Here is a 24,063-nt window from a genome sequence, read left to right on the forward strand (position 1 = left end):
GACGAGATTACATCAATACCCCAAATGTATGCAATGATATCTTTGTACATACTTGCGATAAGGATTTCCATTTTTAAGCTTTTCATCGTCAAGCTTGTGTTCAAGTTTTGTATACCAGCAGTTTCTTTTATAGCGTTAAGCTTCTCTACCATTATGTAATTGCCCAAGTTTTGGTGCTCAGCTTGATTCACTTCAAATTTTGACTCATCGATGGCGCAACTGCTTAATTCCACATGTAGATGGCGCAACAAATACACAATTCCAGGCTCCAATAATTTTTTTGGTGCCTGGAATTTTTTGCCTGACTTGATACAAACGTTGAATTCTCTCTCATTGTCATCATTCGTCGATAATGCTGGCTATCTGTCAAAATAGACGATCGGAACCAAAACAGAACGGTGTGCGGAGATTATTTCATTGTTAATCTTGTGAATTGAATATTATTCAGTGTATTTTTTGGACAGAATTGATTACTGTTGAAATGCTGAAGTCAACCGTTATTTCGGATATTGTTTGTTGCGAAGCAAAGCATGATAACCCCATCTTATGTGAGTATTTCTTGAAACGTGTTTGTTTTTCAATTGGACACCAAGTCAACTGTGGCATTTCAATGACCACAGGCAGCGTTGCAGATTTTTCTCGTTTCGCCAGACACTCTGACTAACCAGATCTTTTGTCAGATTTTACAAATTTTCAAAGATTTTGTCAGTTCTCACCAGATCTTTACGGTTATGTCTTCTATACGGTGAGGTTTTTTTGCTCACTGAAAATGGAGCCCGGTCGAAATTTCCTTGGATATAGTAGACCCAGACAAATCCAGATAAATTTTTGAGTCAGACAGATTTTTGAAAAAATAACATGGCAACTCTGGCCACAGACCTGCAGTTCAGAAGTTACAGGATGACTCTTATATTTTGTTTTTGTTTTTCAATTTGAATATTACTGCACCTACAGAAAAAACGGTCTGAGTTCGTGAAAATAACAAATCTCGATTGATTTTTTAAAAGACTGTAAGAGCAAGTGACAGTTTCTCTTTGTTTATTTTCTCTTTCGATTATGGTGATGTGATTTTAGTGATTTTTTTTCGGTTTCACAGTTCTGTTTGAAAGTCGAATGTTACGGGTATCATTTTATGCAAAGAGTTGAGTGATAAACGTGGAAACCTCTTGGCAATTGATAGAAGAGAAAGTATAATAGGCCTTCTGAAAAATCAACCGAGAAAAGAAAATTTCCTCAAAAAGTCGGGACTAATTGAACCGACTTGGAAAAAAAGCGGGTAGGTAATGTCAGAGACATAACTAGATGACGTGAATACGAATAAAACTGACATGCGTATTCCACACTTCCGAATATCAATATTCGTTCGTAAGTTCAGAAATATTTTTTTATATAAATTATGAATCTACCACAGAAATATAACCGAACATATAAGAATAAAACAATAAAACAAACTATAGTACAGTTGTTTTTGTAGATTTATATACTCAGTGGAGGAAATCTTCGAATAGTTCTTTGGGGGTATTTTAATGATTCTAAACAGAACCCATTTGAAAAATTTATTAAATAAATAACTTACTGTTGAGTTTTTTTATGCCACCATCTATTCATCTACACTAGAACCTGAATTCTGGGCATTCAGGAACTCGAACTGGGTCCGAATTCGGTTGCAACATTCAGGTTCGGAATCTAGTTCTCAAGAATTTTGTTATATAATTCTGAAACTGAACTGATTTTCAGAAACTTGTTTTTGAATTTAATGTTGAATTCCGAATCTGAAGTTCTGGAACTGAATCCTAACAGTTCCAGAGCTATAGTTTTAACTTTTAAACCTTTATTGTGGAACTGAATTCAGCAACTGAAACCTGAAATTAAATTTTAAATCTTAAATTAAGTTGAAAATTCCGGAGGACTAGAACCCAGGTTTTGAATTCAGTTTCATAATTCAGTGCCGGAATCCGATTCAAATGAGGATTTACATCTCCCAGAAGGTCTGTTTTTATTTTTGCTGCTGGTTGATGGTTTTCACCACGACTTCCTGTCTCGTGTAAAGCACAAGAAGAAATGATGATTTTCGACCTTGATTTACCGCATTTATACTGATTCAGTTGAGTATCGGAATTGTGACTACCTCAAAACCATCGTCCGAGTGCGAAAAACATATTTCTTTCACATTTTCGCAGGATTATAACTAAGAATTGAACTGTTGGGAGTACCCGAGCATAGCTATGCTTGCTCGGTTCTTCTGTCTAATTAGGCTGTTTCTGCGTGTATTTCAAGTGCAGCGTAGTTTTATTGGCAACACGGAGAAATCCGGATAGGAGAGGTTACGGTTCCGATTCCCGTTTATACGGTTACTTTTTCGCAAAATTCGTCAGTCGCTTTGTTGAAAGAATCAAGCGATCCACAATAATTTAACCACTCTTAGTCTGTGATAACTTGTTTTTTACGAATTTATAAAACGCTATTTCATTCTTGGTTCTTGGATACTCTTGAATAATTGTTTTTGATTGTTTTTAAAAGATGGTGGTTTTTTATGCTTATCTAATTATGGCATATGAATGTTCCAACTCAGATGGGCGTTCCGTATCGCCCCGAACCGACACCCTGGCAAATTGGAAATCTTCGTTACTAATAATATTTTTACTGTTTTCGATCCACAGTGAACTTCCAGAATGCCGAAATGAGTTACAAGAATGACAGCCAAATCCACTGTTTCCGAGCGGTAGACTCCAGTCCCAGGGCGGAAGAGGAACAGCAACACAGGCGCATGGCAGTTGTGATCTCCGAACAGCAGATCTATCGGGGCTACCTGGGAGAAGGATTGCCGACCGATCGAATGAACACGTATATGGCGATTCGTAACAAGAAAACCGGTAAAATGCGTCTGATCCAGTTGGAAGAGTGCACGATGATCAATTCGTGCTTTGATGATAATCGGGCCAACCTTGCCGGAGACAAGGATTCTTCACAAACGGCTATTCGAAAGTTTGGCGGGAAACATGCGCTCCGAGTGCTGGATCGAATAGCTCGATCCGGCAGTAATATCGATGTTATGAATGAATCCATTCAAGACTCTGTACAGCAGTTCGATGACGAGAAATTCATGGAAGATAATGAATTTAGCAAAAACAAGTTGGAAGGAGAGCTAATATTGGCCAGTATGAAACCACCCAGAAATCCGGCGGCGAAAACTCCTGCCGATTTATATCAGCTAGAGAGTATGATTTCTGATCCGGTGCTGAAACAACTGAGTAGTGTTTCATTGCAGCTGATAGAGAAGGACCCAGAAACATTGGAGCTAGCAAACGTGTATCTGACAAACAAGGTAAAGGCGGCGCTTCAGTGCAAAGAACCGGACGCGGAAGAAAACATCCGTAAAATCGTGGTTTGCCTTGTCATGGATGCGCTTTGTCGGCTTCTGGGACATCGCATACAGTCACTGGAAAATGTGACCCTGTCCAAATTCAGCAAGGAACTGAACCGAGAAATAAAGCATAACTTTTCACAAATCAATCATCACAAACAATTGAGGACGAAGTACACCGAGCATAAGGCGCTAACTCACTACCTGGCTTTGGCATTCGAGCTGGAGAACTGTGTGCTGCCGGTGGATCAAATTCACACTGGGCTGAACATTTCTCGGGATGAACTGCTAAAGTTTGCGGCCTTCATCGGAGGAACGTACAATTCGACCAAGAACTCGTTGACGCTTCGCATGGATGGCGGAGAAGGCAGCTCCGGTCGAAAATCGTTCCTAGGCAAGAGGCATTTTGGCAGAAGAAAGTAATCAGGGCACCTCAGAAGAAATGATGGGGAAAAGCTAATAAATTTGTTTGAAGTACTTTTCAAATTTTATTGTGTTTTGTCCGAAGCCTTTCAAACATTCCTCAGTTCAGCTGTTTTTTAAAGAAGGGCGAATCTTTCAAAAGTAAACAAATCGAATTTCTCTCTCCTACCAATAAATGCTTCAAAATCCTACAATTTTGCCTAAAAATTCGGGTTCTACCTTAGTAATACAAAGAACTATAAAAGGCGAAACTGTAATTACATTTGTTTACGTAAGATTCACTCTCCATGCCAACAAACAGGGCGATACTTTAATTGTTAATAAGAAAGCCAGTTAACCAGTCAATTCTACGAAAAATGCACAAGGTCGTAACTTCATAATTCAGGCAGGAAGCGTAGAAGTAAACAAATCGAAAATGGGCCAAACTCTTTTTATGTTGATTTATTCTGTCGATATTGAAGGAAAGTGGTAAAATTTGCTTGCCTTTTAAAGATAAACCGACAATTTATCGACTATTCAAAAAGTTTACCGATAGTAAATAGTTCGCTCAGTTCAACATAGGTGGATTTAGTGCCCCACAAAAATTCATTTTTATAAGAATTTACTCATAGTGTTAGTCTGTAAGGTTCCTGAAATATTGGACTTTGGTTTGATCGCTTGATCGCGATTTTGTAAGAAAACTAATGTATATTCTGAATCACAAATTTAGAGTTGTAGCTGAGGGTTGAAGCTACACAACGGTATAGGTAACCGGTAAAAACCTAGTTGTAATGGATGCTTCTATAAATTGTCAAAAAGGGTTCGTTTTAGCTCCGGTCTCTCCTAATAAAGATAATCGTTTCGAGCGATTCTGTTATCATTTGCACGTCTGTAATGTATTTGTATTAAATTTAGTATCAATACCAATAATAATATGTTATTTTTTGATTACTTGAAGCACTATTTTTTAGGCCAACAACAATAAAAGACTCAAATATTGAATGCAAACATATTGAAGAATCCAATCAGAGTGATCACCACGAGATAACGCTATGGTGATCCTTCTGACATATCCCATGTATTTAGAAAAAAATTGGACGAAATTTTCAGTTTACTTGAGTTTGAACGAATGTAGATGGCAAAACCACAGACTAACAGACAGGACACTCAAATTAGATTCTTCAATCATTTTAACGGTCATTTCGAGTATTCCTTTATTTGGGACAGTACTCACATGTGTCATGATGGCGCCACGTTACCCTATCAAAAACATCCTATCTGTCATCTAGACTGTGTTTATTTTTTTCATTTATCAACAGAGTTGCCATTCATACAGAATTACCTGTAATGTATTGATTTGTATACGTCCATGCGAATTTCATGCAGGATACAGATTTAATACATATTGCCAAAACTATATATATAATTGTGCCTACTTCTCATCCTCCAACGCAATACAAAATCGAACCCGTTTGGTTACAATATTTACTTGCTTCTTGTCTGCCGCCACTTAATTTCGGGTGAAAATTACCAACACAATAAAAAATAATCTAGATGAGCAACGTTGAGAAAAATAAATGGTTACCTTCTAACATCGCGATAAAGTTAAATATATTATCAACGTAATCCAATAATTTATTGTGACGATTCATTTTCAAATATTTTGATGAAATCAGGCATCCCTGCAAGCAGCTGATCGGTGTTGACAAACGAGGGGAAACCAACTAGTAAAAAAAACTTTTACATAACACAAGGGGTGTACAGATAGTAAATAGTTCGCGCAGTACAATATAGGTGGAACTAGTGCATCACGAAAAATTATTTTTATAAGAATTTACTCATACTGTCATGTCTGTTAGTCTGTGGCAAAACCTTACAAATATAGATAAAAAAAATGATTATTCACGTGTTGTCATTAAACATATGATCTTGAAAATCTCTGATCAAATTTGAAATTTTCAGTTCACATACAGATTTTATGTAGATTATAAAACATAAGTAAATAGACTAGTAATGCAACTTTTGATCATAATTCATCAATTAATCGCAAAATTCAACAATAAAAACAAAGAATGTCCCAGATATGAAAACAGTACTCAACCTCACTTCTTCGAATTTGATATTTCATCTTACGATTTCTTCATAAATATCAATCAAACATACAACGGAAAGTTACTGAAACGATTTTTTACCAAATTTTCACACGTTATTGTATGTTAGTATTCGATTCGTATACACTTAAATTTTTTAGCTGAGTCTTGGCAAAAAAATGCCGAGATTCGCACAGCCGAGTAATCAGCAATAATCTCGGCAAACATAAAATTACTGAGCGTCTCGGCTACCTCAAATTTGACATACGTCAAATATTGCCGAAATCGTCAGCATAAGATTTACTGTTTGCTCAGTGAAACGTTCACTGAATATTCGGCAATTCAATAAAACGAAAAAATGAAAAAATAAATTACCGAATCATCTTCATCATATATATATATATATATATATATATATATATATATATATATATATATATATATATATATATATATATATATATATATATATATATATATATATATATATATATATATATATTGATTTTTGGCTTACAAAAATTTTCAATATTTAATGATACATATACGGTATTGTTCAAATAAACTTCTATCCATTGAATTATTCCATGCCGAGTTGGATGTTTTCCCCTTATAATCGCGAGTGCTCTGATAAAGTCGCTTTTTATAAAGAGAAACATGTCTCTATATTTATTCAATATTTTTACTTGCAAGTGTTTCCACGCTTCTTCGAAGATTATCCATTTTTTCACTAGAGAATTTCATCAGAAAATTATCGCGCAATGCGAAGCGAAAATGTAACGCGGCAAAAAATGACAGCTGTCGTGCTGAATCTCGGCAACAGCTAGCGCATATTCCCAAATCTCGGCAAACGTCTCTGCTGATGTCGGCATATCTGTTGTTTACTGTTAAATTCAGCAAGCCAAATTTCGGCAAAGTGAAGCATTTTACCGAAATATCAGTGAATGCATTTAACGAAGTTCAGAAACATGCATATTGATTACTGAGCAATCAGCAAATTTATGTGTTGCTGATCAGTTTCGGCATTTTATTATACCGAGCTCAAGAAATAGTTTTAAGTGTGTAAGAAAAAAAATAAAAATCCGGCATTTTTCGAATCTTCAAGCAAAATCTGAAAATCCACCATGGCTTGATTCAAAACTCGCCCCTCGAGCAGCGCAGCGATCGCAGAAGAGTTGGTTGGATTCTTCAATTAAGGTTTAGAAGTATCAAGTAGACATCATTTCACCAGAAACGTTGAAAACACGAAACTTTCAGTGCCGTACATCATTCTTCTAGTACTTCGTTACCACAGTTAACCGTACGATGCTGTCAAAGGAATCGCGCGCTCGTGCATATATGCAAACACGAATGCACAGGTATGCGTGAGAGTTCACCGCACAGTTGTAGTTGTGAATTCCGAACTAAACTCTAGAGGTGTGCAAAACAGCTCATTTTGGTGAACAGCTCCGAACCGATCAGCTCACCAAAGTGAATCGATTCGATGTATCAGCTCATCAGCTCTTTTAGTTTAAACTTAAGGTTCATTTTGTGCGCCGTTTTTCTTATGCACCGGTTTTCTTTCATATGCATGATCGAAATTGAATCATTGATTTGCAATGATGCAATGAATGCAATGCGAATTAACTTATCTTTAATTGATGTCGACTAAATTGAATCTCTTAAAGAGCCGAAGATCCGATCAGCTCGTAGCGTGTTCCCTTCGTCATAGTGCAGTGAACTGGGTAGCAAATGAGTGAGCTGGTGAGCTGCGGTTCTTTTGAAAAGAGCTGTGAGCTGTCAGCTCACTTCAATGATTCGATTCACTGGAACAGCTCAGGAGCGAATTGCCCATCTCTACTAAACTCGCGTACGGAAAACAGTGCTGCGTGCGGTTGGTGTTACCTCAACGTTCGGACTTGAATTTATCGTGAAAATCGGCCTTTTTCAACCCGGATTTAAGTCCAACATAAAATTAATTCGTGAACGCTACTATCCTTGTGATTCGTCGGAGTGGAGTGGAACGCTGGGGGGCTAAGAATTGCATCCTAAAAGTCCGGGTTCGGCACCGGAGAAAGTGAGAAGAAACAATCTCATCCCATCGGTGATCATGCGAATGTGAGAAAATTGACTCATCGTAGGTTGCTTGCTTGCTTTGATGCAGTGCGTTAGTGTTGGTGTATGTGTATGGGGCATAGTGAGATCTGGTGAAGACGAAAGGAACTGTCAAAACAGCTCTTCAACGCATCACCGAAACCGTAAAGATAGACACGGCTGAAGAAGAGGAAGCGGAATCTTGCAAAAACAAGAAAAACAATTTCGCTGCTTGACGGCTTTGCACTTTGGGTGAAAACGGCGAAGAAAAAAAAAGTAATTTTTATCGGTTTTTCGCTCGATTGGTGGCGTTTTGCAAGTGCTTTTGGCTCTGGCTCTGGCGACAGTGCAGGAAAAGTTGCATCCGATCTGTGTGCTGGTTGCGTTAGGACACGCACAGGGCGCGGATAAGAAAACGCTCCGGGAAGAGGCAGTAGGTTTCCGGACAGATTGAAAACCCATCGAGCCGGAATCAGACCATCGAATCGATTGACTGGCTTCGGAAGACGACGATATACGGTTCGGGTGGATGGCACCCGAAAAAATGGAACCGATACCGAGTGCTCTTTTGACGAAGATTTTTGAGGGAAAATAAACTGCAATTTCGGATGGAAATCAGTGACATTTGACGAGAAAAGTTGCATCGATTAATCGCAATCAATTAAATTACGGTGTGATTAGACGGAGCGCCAGCCAGAGTGAGGCAGATTCGCGATAATTGGCAGCCATATTTAAGTTGTTGCATCTCTTCGAGGTGAAAATTTATGACGGGGAAAAAAATCTGGTGGATTCGTGGAAATAGCAAAAGAATTGGTGATTGGTTTTTTATGATTGAGCAGGGCCACCGTGAGTAGTTTCCCCTTCCTTGGGATTGGAAGAACCGGGCTGCAGGCCAGAGGTGCAGATTAGGTTGTTTCTAGTGAGTTGAGTTGAGTGAACGATTTGTGCCGATCGGCACCGTGGAAGGTATGAAATTACACTTTTGACATCCGGCCGCAGCTTGATTGGGTTTCATGACCAGTTTGGTGAGTATTGAGTTTTTTCAGATAATGATATTTTTTTTGCTGATTCGGAATTTACACTTGAAATAGAAATCGATGTTTTCTTGGTATGAATTGAATTGTGTAAGCTTTAGATAACAATCGATTACAGATTCTATTTGCGAATCGTCAAGTTGATTGGTATTATCTTCGAAGTCACGCCCTATCTCGTGGATATGGCGGACGAAATAACTAAATCCTTTGTCGTTTCAATCACGTGGTGGGTTATTCAATGCTTCTTTTGGTTGATTCTTCGCCCGGAAGCACAGAATCTTGGATGAACCGTTTTCAATTTTCGATTGAATCGGCGATTGAGCTTGAATTTTGTTCCATCCATTTAATTTTGGACATAAAAACGCGTCCGGAAACGCTCTCCTGAAAACTTTTTGTCGGTAAGGTTGTACTTTAATTTAACCTATTACTGACTTTCTAAACTGAGCTCAGCGCTGCGTCAGTCTCTGCTTACTTGCTGACCTTTTCGATCAGTCGGTAAGCGGCGGACTGCCATTTGTGACGTTATTCTGGCGACTGTTTTTTTCAGCATATGTCTGGTAAACATTGATTTTCATCGACAGTACACTGGACTAAATTTGTTTTTTCAACCTGTGACTTACAGAGCCGATTCGACGTTTGTCTTTTGCTTGTCTATTCTAGGAACTTGTTTTGTACGACTACAAGAAAAAAAAATGATACACACCCCCCCCCCCCATTGGAATCCGAACAGAACAGACTAACGGCAAATTGTTGAGCACGACGGTTCAGAGCAAGCACAGACACCGATAGACAGTGTCCCGGAAATCTTTTGCCCCCCGGGTTGTGGTCACAGGAATGAATGACAGGCGCCGGTCCCGTGCCGGAGGAGGTGAGAATGGTTCCATATTTTCTATGTTGCCATTGGCAAGCGCTCGACATTTCGTTTTGGTTCTGTTCTGTTCGGCAGTTGCTTGAAATTTTCGTTTGCTCTGGGTTGAAAGCCTATTTTTTCTAAAGCCACTTTTTTCCCCTATTTTCATCAAATCGTACTGAATAGGAGTATTAGTTCTAAGACTCAATTCACAGAAACAGAAAAAAAAATCAGATTAAAAGCCTTCATTTTTCATGAATTCCATTGTTAGCTTAATCTTTGTTTATTTTGTTTTACAGTTTTGTTGTTATTGAAATTATTAGCCTCACAAATTCAATAAACAATTGGAACAACGATGGATTGGATTGGAATGTAACGTGGCAAATTGTGAAGTAATCGAAAAAAAAACACTAGTCAAAAATGAGCTTGCGAGAGCTATTAGAAACCAAAATCCTGCGATCTTTGGTCTTATGATGACAATGGAACCATAAAGAAGGTTGTCGTAGGTGAGTAAGCTGTTTCTTTACTCTACTTACTGGGTGACATTTTCTCAAATTGTCGCAGATTTGTTTTCCTAATACTTTTTTCTCTGTTCGATTATTTGTTGTAATTGTAATCGAATCATAATGGAAATTTTAACATTGTCAATGTCACGTTTATTACGCAATTTTTCATTAAATAGTGAAAAATATGGCAAATACAACCGAATTAATCAAATGTATGAGAATGGGATTCGACTTACTTCGAATGTATTTCAATTACACTACTAGGATTTGTAAAAGTTTTACGTCCGTTTAGAACATAATCCGTTGCCCGTATCTGTACCAAGATACTTAATTTGAAGTAGTTGCCTTCGGAAACTGCATTTTTTTCCCATTTTTTGCACCGACTCACGAATTCCACGTTGAAAGTTGATAATATTTCTAAGTGATCCGTCGTCAAGCCTAGTGAATTGCTGCTTAGCAAACGCGTGATTGATAAAATGATAGTCGGAAAGGGACCAAGTCTGGGACGTTTAAGGAGTGGGATAGCAGTTCGTTCCCAGCTATGTGTGTGGGAGGAGTGCTGCTATTTCATGTCATGTATAGCATTCTGGTCATTTTTTGAGCAATGCTTGATTCAGTTCCATCATTTGGTGTCGGTAGTACTAAGTATTTACATTTTCCCCTAATGTGAGAAGCTTGTAGTACAAGATCTGCGCTTGAAATTCTTATCTCTCGTCACAATCCCATGCCGGAAACTATGCAAAGAAAGCAAAACTTTTGTCGTTTTGTCTGTTGTCTATCATTCAGCTCACGGAGAACCCAATTTCCCACCTTTTGAATCTTTTCGGGGAACGTGCAATTTGGGCCAATTTGTTCTGATTCCTGATTCCCCACTATTTGGTAAATTAGTGATCAATCGCTTCGAAATCATCCGCATTCATGCTTACCAATGTCATGGGGCTTAAAAGTTGGAATTGATTACACCACGAGCGAATCAATGTGCGCCAACGAGAGTATTTACAACGTTCCCTAACACGGGCGTTCTCTCTTCTAAACTCGCACCGTAATTGCGTTGGCTTCACGTAGTGCTAGTGCGCTTCTTATCAAGAACTGGGATACTGTTTTACACGGTATTTTTATTGACGATGGTACATCAAATGCTGGAACTAAATAACGTCAGTCGATGACAGCAGAATGGCGCTTCGAGATTGATGGGAGCAAATTCCGTGTTGAATCACGTTGTGGCATTAGCGGTTCATCATAATCTGTTAGCGCACTGATAAGTCGAAGATGCATCGCGAAATCAAGTATGAATTATTGTGGAATAGAATGAATAGGAACGAACCGAATGGAAAGGAAAACATCCCTACGCTCTACCTCGGAACCGGCCAGGCAGGAATCGACTACTAACCGAAGGTTTCAACATTCTTTTCCAGGTGCATCAATCAAGATGGAACATTTCCAAGCCGCGATGGATCCGCGCAAGCAGGAACTGCTCGAGGCCCGTTTTTTGGGAGCTAGGGTAAGTAAAATCTTGTCTTTTGAACAGTCTTTATAGCATAAGTTTGTCTGACTCGAACTTGGGATGATTTCAGAAACAAATTTCTTCTTATTGATTCAGTTAGTTCACAGAAGCGTACTTCAGCGCTTACGTCGTATATTCGACAACATTCTCGAAACCAAAAATGTCAACAATAATACATTTGTATTTGATGATTAGTCACGTTTAAAAACAAAAACTGCCGATAGAAAAAATAGCGATTTGTCGTCACCTCAATGATTATATCTCTCGAGCTGGAGATGTCAACCATCTCCGACAAACTTGAGTGGAGAGGAAAAAGATAATTATTAGAAGAGCTATAAAATTAACTATCATACTCGTTTTGCCACAATTCCTGTCTCTTGACGACAAACACATTCTACCATACAATAATAACACGTGAAATGAGTATAAACCTAGAACCTATAACAGGATCAGAACTCAGTTGAAAAATTCAGGTTCGGAATTCAAATGCAAAATTCAGTTGATGAGTTTAGTTTTAGAATTCTTGAATTGAGCTTATTTTCAGAATCAAATTTCCTGGTTCCGAATTTAGTTCTGGAATTGAATTCTGAACCTGAACTTCAAACTTGAATAAATAAACTGAATCCAAGCTTCAAATTGCGTTTCAGCGTGTAGCAAGTCTGAATTCGGAACTTGAATTCTGAAATCTGAAACTGCATTTCGGAATGAAATTCTGAAATTGAATTCAGGAATTAAATTATGGAACTCTGGTTCAGAAGTCCGATATTCAGGGTTGGAGTTCAGATATAACACATAGTTATAGAATTATGTCCAGAATTTTGTTCCCAAAATTGTGATGCTGAAATTCTAAATCAGAGTTCTGGATTCGAATTCCGAACATGAATAACAGAACTAAATTCAGTTCACAAATGTAGTCAAGAAATTAGTTTAAAAAACTTAGTTCCTGGGTCCAGAATTAGGATTCCGTCCCAGAGTTCCAATTTTATATTCTGAATCTAAATTCTAAACCTGAAATTGAGTTCCAGGAACAGAATCCAGGTTCTGAATTTTAATTTAGAATTCCGCTACCGGTTAACGACCACAATTGGGTTAAAGCCGGAGCTAATTGATTACTTTTGAATGCAGTTCCAGAATCAAATCCAGAATTCTGTTGCCGAATCCAGGTCCAGTATTCAGAAGCTAATCTAAATGAGTAGGTCAATGAGAGCGCGACCTGAACATTTGGGGCTTTATACCACGAAGAATTCATCTATGTGTCGGTTTTCCATGATACTTTTTGTGCGAAGATTCGTTCAATTCATGCGATTAAAATTTCGCATTCCTTAGTTCGGCACTGAATTTCACCTTAATGCTTATTCATACCAAACATTTTAGAATTTGAACAACTTGTGGTTGTCTCATACTACTGAAAATGTCATCATAAATTGCCATCATTGGATTATTTTGCCTTTCTCAAGATAGTCGATGAAGATTATACAAAATACTGAAGACGTAATAACCTTTCCAGCAGACTTTTGTACCTTTGGACGCTTTGGACGGTTGCATTCCACTCAGATGATTTCTATTTCGGAGTGAATCGATGGATCCATGTTTCGTCCATTGTCACATACTGACGCAAAAAAATCTGAATATATTACTTGCAAACATGGTCCGACAGTGCTCTGAATCATCAACACGTTGTTGTTTTTACAATGATACACTCCCAGCAAAGTTGTGCCATTTTAAGCAGAAAAATGTTTTAGTTGTTTCTTCCCATTATTCAGTTATTTGATCCTAAGAAGACTTTTGCTATAAATATTTTTTACTGTTAGTTTGAATAGTGGTAGTTAAGCTTGATTTTAATGTTGAACACATTTTTGTTTTCTATATAGCTGTGCAAACTAGAAACTCAAGAAAAATACACGTAGAAATGTGTTCAGGTTTTGAACATTTACAGCTCAGTCAATATCAATTATTAATATTATGTCACCATTTGATTGGAAAAATTTCTACGTATTGATTTGAATGTTCATAGCCATGTATTTTTAATTTTATATCATTGAAATGTTGATTAATAGCTAGCAGTGTCCTATTTTGGCTGCAAAAAATCTCCGGCATACCGGATTTCCCTGCCATAGTCGACGGTTTTGAAGGAGTATGCGATATATCAAAGGGAAAGCAGCACTCTGATTGGTCAATCGAAGCAAAAGCAAAGTTGTTGGAAGCACGCGAATCTACAAATAGAAGCGAAATTATAGCTAACGTTTCAGTCTTATGCGTAGCTTGCTAGAGGTAGGTTGTTGCTAGACAGCAAGACAAAAAGTGCCATAAAACGATTTGAAGCTTTTATTGGTATGCTCTGTTTCCTTTCGCCTGAGAAATTGACAACTAACTCCAGGGTAAATTTTGAGTGCATAAGACTAATTTCTAATTTATATAAGATGAACTCGATTGATAATGAGAAATATTTTATCGCTTCAACCGAAATCGCAAAATGGTGGTAATGGTAGAGAAACGCTTTAAAAATAACTGCTTGCATACAAAACTTGAACACAAGCTTGGTGAAGAGAAGCTTAAATATCGATATCCGTATCGCAAGCATGTACAAACATTTAATTGTATACATTTGGGCTATTGATGTAATTTCGTCGGCTACGAAACAAATACAAATCACTATAAATAGAGTCTATATTCTGGGTTCGCGTGTTCGTTGTTGATTCCTAATAAGGATCAATCTAAGCAGACTCTTGTGCATTTGCGGATTCAAAAGTGTGACGATTAATTGAAAATGTCAATCATTGGAAATTTTGGTTGCCTTGTTCCACATCAACGGCTCGAACAACCCCATGGGGCTGATCCTTGTAGTTTTTTTTGGAAAAATTCCATTGAATCAGGACAATTTTCGCAGAAACAAATATTTCGAAAATAAGTTAACTCCGAATAGTTCTAATGAATGTTTTTGTTGATATAAAGGCAATATAATTCTGGTATGATAAAAAATGTATTTTGAAGACATTGCACTATGGTCCGAAACGGGAAATTAGCGTGACAAAAATATTTTCACTATTAACTATTAGTTTTTTGTAGTTGGTGTCTTCACAAAAGTTGTTTGTAATCAATTGGCGCTCCTTTTGAAGAAAAAAAGTTACTAGGGTGGTCCTCATTTAGATTGAAATCTGAAATCTATCTTTCTTAATTGAACTCAAAAATGATTTCGTTGTACAATAAAATTGCAGGAAATTTTATTTTGAGCAACTTTGCTGAAAAAAGCACCTCTCTAGCTTTTCATTTGATCGAGTTACATCAATTTTCCCGAGTGAAAGTAGGGTGGCTCCTGAAAAATCACTTTTTTGTTCTAACTTTTTTGTGAAACGTTCTACGGAAAAGTTGTATCCAGAAGAGTTGTTGAACTCATAATTGCGCACAATTTTGCTCAACCAAGCCTTTTCATATTCCTGAAAGGTCATAATATGAGTAAAAATTTAAGAGATAATTGGAACACGGATAAAAATCATGAACCATGCCTTCTCATGAAGTTTCATAAGCAAAATGATTAATATCATGAAAATTTTCATGAAAAATGTGTTATTGTTCATGGTTCCGGCGAAGGATTTTTACCCGTGAAGGGCGTTATTTTTTTAACTAATTTAAATTAGTTTTAAAAATACCTTCAAAAATCTCAGAAACATTGTAGAACTCTTAAACGGTTTGACGTATCAACATACTGCCTTCAGCAAAATAATAGTATCAAATTACCACAATCTGTACGGGCAGTAAGCCGGAACTTGTTTCGTTCGAGACGGCAGTTTAGACGTTACACTTCTTGTGTACAAAAAAAGTGTCCTGCACATAGCATTAACTTTACGTCTGCTCAGCGGATTATGTTGATCCGGGGGTTTGCGTCAGCAGTTCAACATAATCTGCTGACGCACTGACGAGTCGAAGACGAAAGGTAAACTTAAGTAGCACTGGTTATGTGCACCTAGCATAAATTTGAGGGTAAAAGCAAATTTTTCCCCTTCAAATTACCATCAAAATAGTTCTAAAAGTGTTCCATACATTGTCCATTCGAGAAATGAGATACACAAAAACTACAGCCGAAAATAGATTTTTTGTAAGTCAAAGGACTTTCTGAAACCCAAGAAAGGCTTTTAACAGGCTATTCGGTACACAAGTGGATGAGGAAGAAGGGCCAGTGTCATAGGCGTCTCGGCATGATGTGGATAAAAATATTTGCATTTTACTAACTTGCACCAGCTTCTTGGAATGGTTGTCGTGATCATGAAAATTTCTTTTGAAAGATTTATCATGGCCAACTAGTTCGGAATAATCATATTACACAGTATCTCTAATTCACAGTTGTTCAGTAGTCATTTTGGTAAAAAAATAAGTTATTTTTGTAATAATTAGTTATTTTGGTAATAACTAGTTATTTTGGTAATAACTAGTTATTTTGGTAATAACTAGTTATTTTGGTAATAGTAGTTATTTTGGTAATAAATTTATTAAAATTGTTCTGCAATCTATTTTCGTCTGTAGTTTTTGTGTGTCTCATTTCTCGAAAGGATAATGCATGGAACACTTGCAGAACTATTTTGATACTATTATTAGCCGTTTAAGAGTTATGCAATGTTTTTGAGATTTTCGAAGGTATTTTTAAAACTAATTTAAATAAGTTAAAAAATAACACCCTTTCAATTTTCTCTTAAATTTTTACTTATATTATGACCTTTCAGGAACCGCATAGGATACATTTTGATCGATCTGGCATCTAATGAATATTAATATTTGAAGCATGACTAGTTTTTGATGAAAAAACAATCATAACTTATTACTGATAGCTCATATGAAAAAGCTTGGTTGAGCAAAATTGTGTGCAATGATGAGTTCAACAACTCTTCTGAATACAACTTTCTGTAGAACGTTTCACAAAAAAGTTAGAACAAAAAAGTGATTTTTCAGGAGCCACCCTACTTTCACTCGGGAAAATTGATGTAACTCGATCAAATGAAAAGCTTGAGAGATGCTTTTTTCAGCAAAGCTGCTCAAAATAAAATTTCCTGCAACTTTATTGTACAACAAAATCATTTTTGAGTTCAATTAAGAAAGATAGATTTCAGATTTCAATCTAAATGAGGACCGCCAAAGTAACTTTTTTCATCAAAAGGAGCGCCATTTGATTAAAAAACAACTTTTGTGAAGAAACCAACTACAAAAAACTAATATTGAATAGTGAGCAAATTTTTTGTCGCGCTAATTTCCCGTTTCGGACCACTATGTCCAATCACCTATATTTGGACAAAATGTTTATAGAAAAATTTGACTGATTTTTTGAATATCACTAGTATAACAAGGAAAGGTGTTCGATTGCCGGCACCACACCGTAACTTATGACAGAAAGCAGATAGCGTCATTCCGACAAATGTCATGTGTGTGTGTGTGTGTGTGTGTGTGTGTGTGTGTGTGTGTGATAGCAGCACATTATGTTTGTGCAGAATACCGAAGCAAACAGACGCTTGTACTTTTTGCTGTATTCTAAATAAATTTTAATTGCGTGAAAATCAACACAAAAGTTTTTTTTTGACTTTTTTTTAAGTATCATAAATTGAAGAGCATCAATCGGAAAGATGAGTGGGATAGAATATTTATGAGGTGGAATCGATCTATTTCGTGATTTAATACCGGATGATACCAAAATTTTCGCAACCAAAGATTTATTTTTAGCCATTTTCATAATGTCTAACGATTTCGGTTACTGGCACCTCGTTTTTTTTTGACAAATCATTGAAAATTATCAGTGATATGCAGGCTGCTGTCGAGACAAACATCAAGCTATATAGCAGATGCTCCGTGGAAGACCGGCTAAATTAACACCAGAGGCACCACCATCCAAACATTCGACTAAGAGAGCTAAGGCAAAGTCACCATCAGACAATGAAGACTTTTGTCAAAAACGCTTCCAAAAAGAATAAATTCTGTTTTTTCTTTGAATAACTGCAGTCTTTACTTATATTTTTCCAGTTTTAGCGAAATTTCGTGGGGTGCCGGTAACCGAACACCTTTTTTTAAAATGACCATAATTTATCGGTTTACTAAATTGCTAAACAAAAAATTTCAGTCGAATGAATCAACATAGTTCCTTAATCATTTCTTACCCAGGGACATTATGCGAACATCTATACATCAATGGAAAGTTTAGCTTTCCATTGATGTATAGATGTTCGCATAATTTGCACTAAGTCAGAAGTTATGAGCCCAAAATAAATGGGGGCCGGTAACCGAACACTCTTCCTTATCATTTTCAAAATTAGTACTTTGAAAAAAAAATTATTAAAAATGTTTAGCCTTTTTCAAATGACAGTCTGGATCGATTTCGGAAAAACAAAGTATGCAGTGACTTTTTGACACAAAGTCTACATGTCCGGAATGTTTCATTCAAATCATAGAGAGTGCTGCCAATGTTTGTTCGAGTTGGTACGAAATTCGTCATATTTCTAGGGAAGAGTTTTCATATCATAATTATTGGAAAAAAACTGGAATTTTTACGTTAATCACCCGATAATTTCAGGATAAAATTCAGGAATTATCTATTTGTCATATCGATCAAAAGACTCTATTACGTTTGTATAGAGAAAGGTAAAAAAACTAGCTTCCAATTCATGCGAAACTTTTGTGAGGAAAAGGATTTTCACCTTCGTCGTCACGATCTTCACGGTTTCGAAGGCTTCTGGTTTTTTCTTCCGTTTCTATATTCAACCGGTAAACATAATACTCACGGCAGAAGAAGCAAAATGAAAACCGCTCGGATGTTATCGATCCGGAGATTTTTTCCCAGCGATAGTGGGTCGAGGTGGAGGTGGTGGGGTGACGACGGAATGCACAATTTGCTAGTAGCAGAAGCTCTGGATTACAAAGGCATACCAATATAAGCATTTTTTCGCTCTCCGGGAGTTCGATGCAGTGCGGGTGGGGGTGGGGAGGGTTAAAGGTTGTAAGGTTGAAGCAGCACAGAAAAAAAAACACACCGAAAACGAATTTCTTCGCTTCGTTTCGCGCATCCTTTCTATCCTTAACCGAATAAGGAAAAGCGCGTGCGGAAAATCGGTGGGCTCCAAAATAAACGAGCAAAAAAAAAAGAAAAGAAATCTAGGAAAGAGCAACATTCACCACCCGAGAGTTCGGAGGCTGTGTTCGGAGTCTGTATTTCGGTTTTTTCGTAGGCACCAAAGCGTGAACGACATGATTTGTGTGTTGCACTAGCCGAAAGAAGACGACGCTAAAAAGAAAAAAAAATAAATGGAAAAAAGTGGTGCGCTGACTGACTGAGGCGAGGCTGTGGCGAGGTTTGTGATGTGCCGTGCAAACATTTCTAGTGGAACAAAGTTTGTCTTTGTGCTAGCTAGCTTCGGAGCTCCGGCTCGGAATGGGCGGCGGCGATGGGATTCACTGGATGCTAGTCGGTTGTCAGGAACGGAGCGAAAGCCTGTTACCTGTTTGGGATTAGGTGGAAAAATGGGTACCAATTGGTAATAACAAAAAAAACTGCTATAATGGCAAGCTGTTGCAAAAGGCAGAACTAGACAAAACTTGTAATTAAATAGGAATGGGGTGGTTCTCGAAAGTGGATCGAACCGCCGTAGAGATGCCTAAGAGTAGTTTTTCGAATTGAAACGAGAATGTTTTTTCATCTGCGGTTGGAGATTTTTGCACAGTTTCGACATTGATAAATGCCAACAGAAAGTGTTAATTTTGGCGCACCTATGTCGTCTTCATGGTCACATAAGCTAGTGAAACTTTACCATTTTACTGTTTTCAATGGTCTGTGGCAGGGATAGGTAACCTGTGGTGAGCCGATTCTAACAAACTTAGGTTCAAATAAAAGGTCTTACAGTTTCATACAAAACTCTTGAATTAGAGGATGAAGAGTTTCGAAATGTGAGTGTTTTGTTGATTCAATCGAATTCCGATTACCCATTTCGTATACAGAGCAAATCGTGTTCCGAGGTCACCGTTCCATCGACTAGCCCCGCCTAAATGAAATGTTTGCATCGAATGGATTCAAACATTACAAAAACACTTTTGACCCCTTGAAATTGGCAAGTAATCGACGCCTATTTAGGTTATGTTCTTCAGTTTTGTGCGAATAATTAACATTTTCTTATCATACCAATTCTCGAGTTTGCATTCAATGTTTCATTTCTTACCGAACCATCAGTCTATTGAATCAACAATTTTTGCTATAGACGCTCCTGCATAAATGCAATGTCAATGTCTTGGCATTACATTCCTTTTGTGGAATTTGGCCTTTCTGTTTCAACAGACTTCGCAGCCGATTCATATAGCGTACAGAATCATTGCATGGCTAGTACTATGGATCCTACTGACGCTAAGAATCCGTCCAGGTCGGGGCTCGAACATACGACAATTGGCTTGTAAGACCAGCGTCCTATGCATTGAACCGCCAACCCGGGCACGCTCCTGCATAAAGCACTAATAATAAGAGTAGAATTATTATTTATAAACAGAAAGTTATTTTTACGTCTTAATTTTGTTTTACGGCTCAAATTATATAACGATGTTATGCAAAATGCTAACTTATGAATTGCAAGGAATGCTGCAGACGGTTTTCGTAAAAACAAGTGGCCAATTTAGAGTCAAATTAAGAATTTAAATACACTTCAGAAAAAGGTCGTCGCATTTCAAATGAATTATTACATTCGCAACCAATTCGCATCCTCTCATTCTGCTAAAGACTGTCCCAGAAAGTATGGACGCAACCAAAAACCGCTGCCATTTCGCAATGGTTCAAAATCTGTCAATTTTTATGGCTGCGTCCTGTTGTTTACACTCTTCTCCAACCACTAGTGCATTTGTTTATTCGTTTTCATTAGTTTGTTTCGAAATGCGTGGACTTTCAGCAGAACAACGTCGAAAAATAGTGTACAAATGGTGCACAGAACGCGGACTGTCACTGAGAAAGATAGCAAAAATGGACAGAGTAAGTGAAAAAGCCGTGCGAAATGCAATCAGGAAGTTCGGCGAGGATAACATCTTTGAGGATAAACCGAAAAAATGGTCCTGCTAACCCTCAGTTGGATAAACGTATACTGAAAGCGTTCGAGCAAAAGAAGGAGTTTTCAGTTGGGGATGTGGCCAAAAAAGTGGGCACTTCGAAGTCAAATATTCTTCGTGCTAAAGAACGTTTGAATCTTCGAACAACCAAAACGCAGTCCGAAACAAGAAGCATCGATCAGGCCGAGGGTTCGAAAGCTGTACAATGCGATTCTTGCTGGAAATTTGAACTGCATAATCATTAACGACGAAACCTACGTGAAACTGGATTTCAAATCCTTGCCGGGACCACAATATTATAAGGTGCGAGAAGGGCAAGTGTTAAACCAGTCCGAGACATCGATTGAAGTCGAAAAATTTGGTAAGAAAGCTATGGTCTGGCAAGCAATTTGTAGCTGCGGTAAGATTTCGAAACCCTTCATCACCACTGCTTCAATGAACAGCGAAATATACATCAAGGAATGTTTACAAAAACGACTTCTACCCTTGATTCGAAGCCACAAGGATCCTGTTGTCTTCTGGCCAGATCTTGCTTCTTGCCACTACTCGAAATCAACGGTAGAATGGTATACTACCAAAACTGTCACTTTCGTCCCAAAAGACATGAATCCAATTGAGGAATTTTGGGCATTAACGAAGGCACATCTTAGGAAACATGTCTCGGCAGCCGAAACCATTCAACAGCTCGAAAAAGATTGGAAAAAATTGTCAAAACTTGTGGCCAAGAAGTCTGTACGGAATTTTATGAGGAACGTTCGCAAAAAGGTGCGCCAGCTAGTCTACAATGGCTAAGTAGCAAATGTTGAGAATAATATTCTGTTGTTTTAGTCTAATATTATCAGTATATCGAATAAAATTTGAATATCTAACACTTGTGAATTATTTACAGCGAAATCAAAGTGCGTCCATACTTTCTGGGACAGTCTTTATGTCGAAAAAAACCCAGTTTTTCACCGAAGCAATGCACCGATTCACAAGTCGACGGCAACGTTAGTTAAATTGAACGAATAACACTTCGAATTGCTCCACCTCACCCACCGTACAGTCCAGATCCGGCCCCCAGTGACTACTGGCTGTTCGTCGATCTCAAAAAAAAAATGCTCGCCGGTAAAAAGATTCTACTCAAATAAAGCAGCAATTGCTGAATGTGAAGCCAATTTTTAGGCAAGAGACAAACCCTTCTACAATCACGGCATCGAGAAATTAGAAAAACGTTCGAATGATTGTATTCCTCTTGAAGGAGATTACATTGATGAAAAAAAATGGATATGTTACGTAATTTTGAAATCAACAGTTTCAATTTTGGATGAAGCTTTGTCGCGCAACTACGCAGCAGAATCAACCGAACCTGGATTGAAGCTTTTTACTGTGCTGGAAGTTAGATTTCATTTCGTTCACCTCCCAGTGTCAGCACCGGGCGGTTCGGGCGGATAAATAGTTAATGATGTATGCGGCAATCCCGGATTCCCGGTACTGCTCAGTAAGTGGTCTGGGTGGAAAACTCGAAACAGTTCGAAATCCGGAACGAACGTGAAAATCGACTAACACAACCACTTTGTGTGAATCAATCACAAATTTCAGCTTTTCCCGGTGAAGTTCTTCGCGTGTCACAGCACGGCTCGTGATGGCAGCACAATTTCCATGCACCATCGAATGGCACCCGGGTCAACGGGGTTGTTACCGCAGATTCCAAGCAGCCGGAGAAACGAACAAATTCTCGCCGAATATCGATTTTATGATTATTCATTTCGTGTGTTCGCCTGCCTGTGGGTGTGAGTGTGTGTGTGTGTGTGACTATATATGTTGCTGGTTAGTTGTACCGCAACAACTCGTCGCCCTCAACCCCCTCCCAACCCCGTTCCCATTCCCATTCTCAACCAAAGTACGACGATGCCATTGTTCTCGAAAGCCTTGCCTCATCCTTTCTCGTCACTTGTAGTGCCCTTGTGTGAAACTTTGACTCTCCTGCTACTAGTCCCGACACGGCGAGATGCGCCTTCCGTGATGTGTGCTGTATATGTCCTTTTCTCTGTTTGTTCAGATGTGCAGTGCATCCCGAAACGGCAGGCTCCAGCCGGCGCCTCGGCTTGCCCAAACCATTCCGAACCGAAAGCGCTGCATTAGTTGCAGTGAATGCACTTGCTGGTGCTGCTGCTGTTGCTGCTGTTGTTGTTTGCTAGCTAGTTCTGGTGTACATACACTACCATCACACCACTACTAGTCTCACTCACCCACCCGTGCCATTCCGTGCCGTTCCGTGCTAGGCAAAAAGTCCTTTGGCGCACCTTATTATTATATACCATAAAGTATCATAAGTGCTGTTCCGGGAGTTGCGATTCGCTCGTTTCACTCGGCCCTGTTTCGTTCCTATTTCCTGCTTCCTTGCATGTCCCTTCGTGTGTCAAGCATTCCCGGGAAAAAACAACGGAAGCCCCCAACCGAGAGCCTGCCCGAGTGAGTGAGTTTGCTTGAAGTTCTTACATAACCTGATGGCAAAAACCGAAAGCTCACAGAACTCCAACAAGGTTGAATAATAACAAAAACACTACGATAGCGACAATAACGAGACTAGAAAGTGCACACTGTGTGTAGTGTTGTTGCTAGTGCCCATACGACGCCTCCTACTACGACGCTACGAACGGGGACGGTGCCAGGATCTTGACGGAGGCAGTCGATCTGGAAGTCACTGAGGACACCGACGATGACGACGACGACGACGATGATGACGACCGGAGAGACATATTGTTTGGGAATTAATTTAATTTAGTTTTAATGAGGAAAACGCCTATGTCTCCACCCGTTTTGACCCCGGCGGTCCCCGAGAGAGATAGAGAGCGAGAGATAGAAAGACACGGGGCGGTGTTGCATCATCACACACATTCCCACTACTCGAATGTCCGACAGTTGCTCATTAGCGATGAATAATTGAGTTCTATTTGCGAAGTTCGGTGCCATTTTAACAGGTTGTCTGTAGGTACGTGTGAGTTGCTATCGGCCGGAACCGGGTTCGAATTGGCGATTTTGGTGCCATCCGACCGAAAATTGTTCCGAGCTAGGAGGACGAACGATGATGGAAGACGGAATGTTGTTCAAGCTAGACAGATGGACAATTTAATCATGGAAGACAATTTAGAAGACACTGTTTGCTGCACGCACGAACAGACAAATGACTATCGAATCAAAACGATT

The 24,063-nt window shown here is 38.5% G+C and overlaps 2 protein-coding genes across 4 annotated transcripts in view; both read left to right on the plus strand.

Moving 5' to 3' along the window:
• Positions 1 to 371: 371 nt before the first annotated feature.
• LOC131426465 (uncharacterized) lies at positions 372 to 3,841 on the plus strand. Of its 2 annotated transcripts, none has more exons than XM_058589208.1 (2): positions 372 to 548; positions 2,661 to 3,841. In XM_058589208.1, the coding sequence occupies exons 1-2, from the start codon at positions 482 to 484 to the stop codon at positions 3,785 to 3,787; spliced, it is 1,194 nt and encodes a 397-aa protein (XP_058445191.1). In that variant the 5' UTR covers positions 372 to 481; the 3' UTR covers positions 3,788 to 3,841. The 2 variants fall into 2 exon arrangements, with proteins under 2 accessions (XP_058445191.1, XP_058445192.1); XM_058589209.1 differs by lacking the exon at positions 372 to 548 and adding an exon at positions 942 to 1,276.
• A 3,879-nt stretch (positions 3,842 to 7,720) lies between these two features.
• The window catches only part of LOC131426466 (serine/threonine-protein kinase tousled-like 2), a 215,987-nt gene continuing 199,644 nt past the window's right edge, over positions 7,721 to 24,063 (plus strand). Inside the window, exons 1-3 of one of the 2 annotated variants that reach the window (XM_058589211.1) lie at positions 7,721 to 8,954; positions 9,624 to 9,831; positions 11,735 to 11,820. In XM_058589211.1, the coding sequence (XP_058445194.1) occupies positions 9,798 to 9,831; positions 11,735 to 11,820 (120 nt within the window). In that variant the 5' untranslated portion in view covers positions 7,721 to 8,954; positions 9,624 to 9,797. The remainder of the gene's footprint in view (positions 8,955 to 9,623; positions 9,832 to 11,734; positions 11,821 to 24,063) is intronic. The other variant, XM_058589212.1, reaches the window with a different exon arrangement.

The sequence above is a fragment of the Malaya genurostris genome, chromosome 1 (genome assembly GCF_030247185.1).
Source record: "Malaya genurostris strain Urasoe2022 chromosome 1, Malgen_1.1, whole genome shotgun sequence".
NCBI lineage: Eukaryota > Metazoa > Arthropoda > Insecta > Diptera > Culicidae > Malaya > Malaya genurostris.

Coding starts and splice junctions, on each gene's coding strand:
- LOC131426465 (XM_058589208.1), top strand. CDS start 482: ATGCTGAAGTCAACCGTTATTTCGGATATTGTTTGTTGCGAAGCAAAG. Junction 549..2,660: donor GCATGATAACCCCATCTTAT/GTGAGTATTTCT, acceptor TTCGATCCACAG/TGAACTTCCAGAATGCCGAA.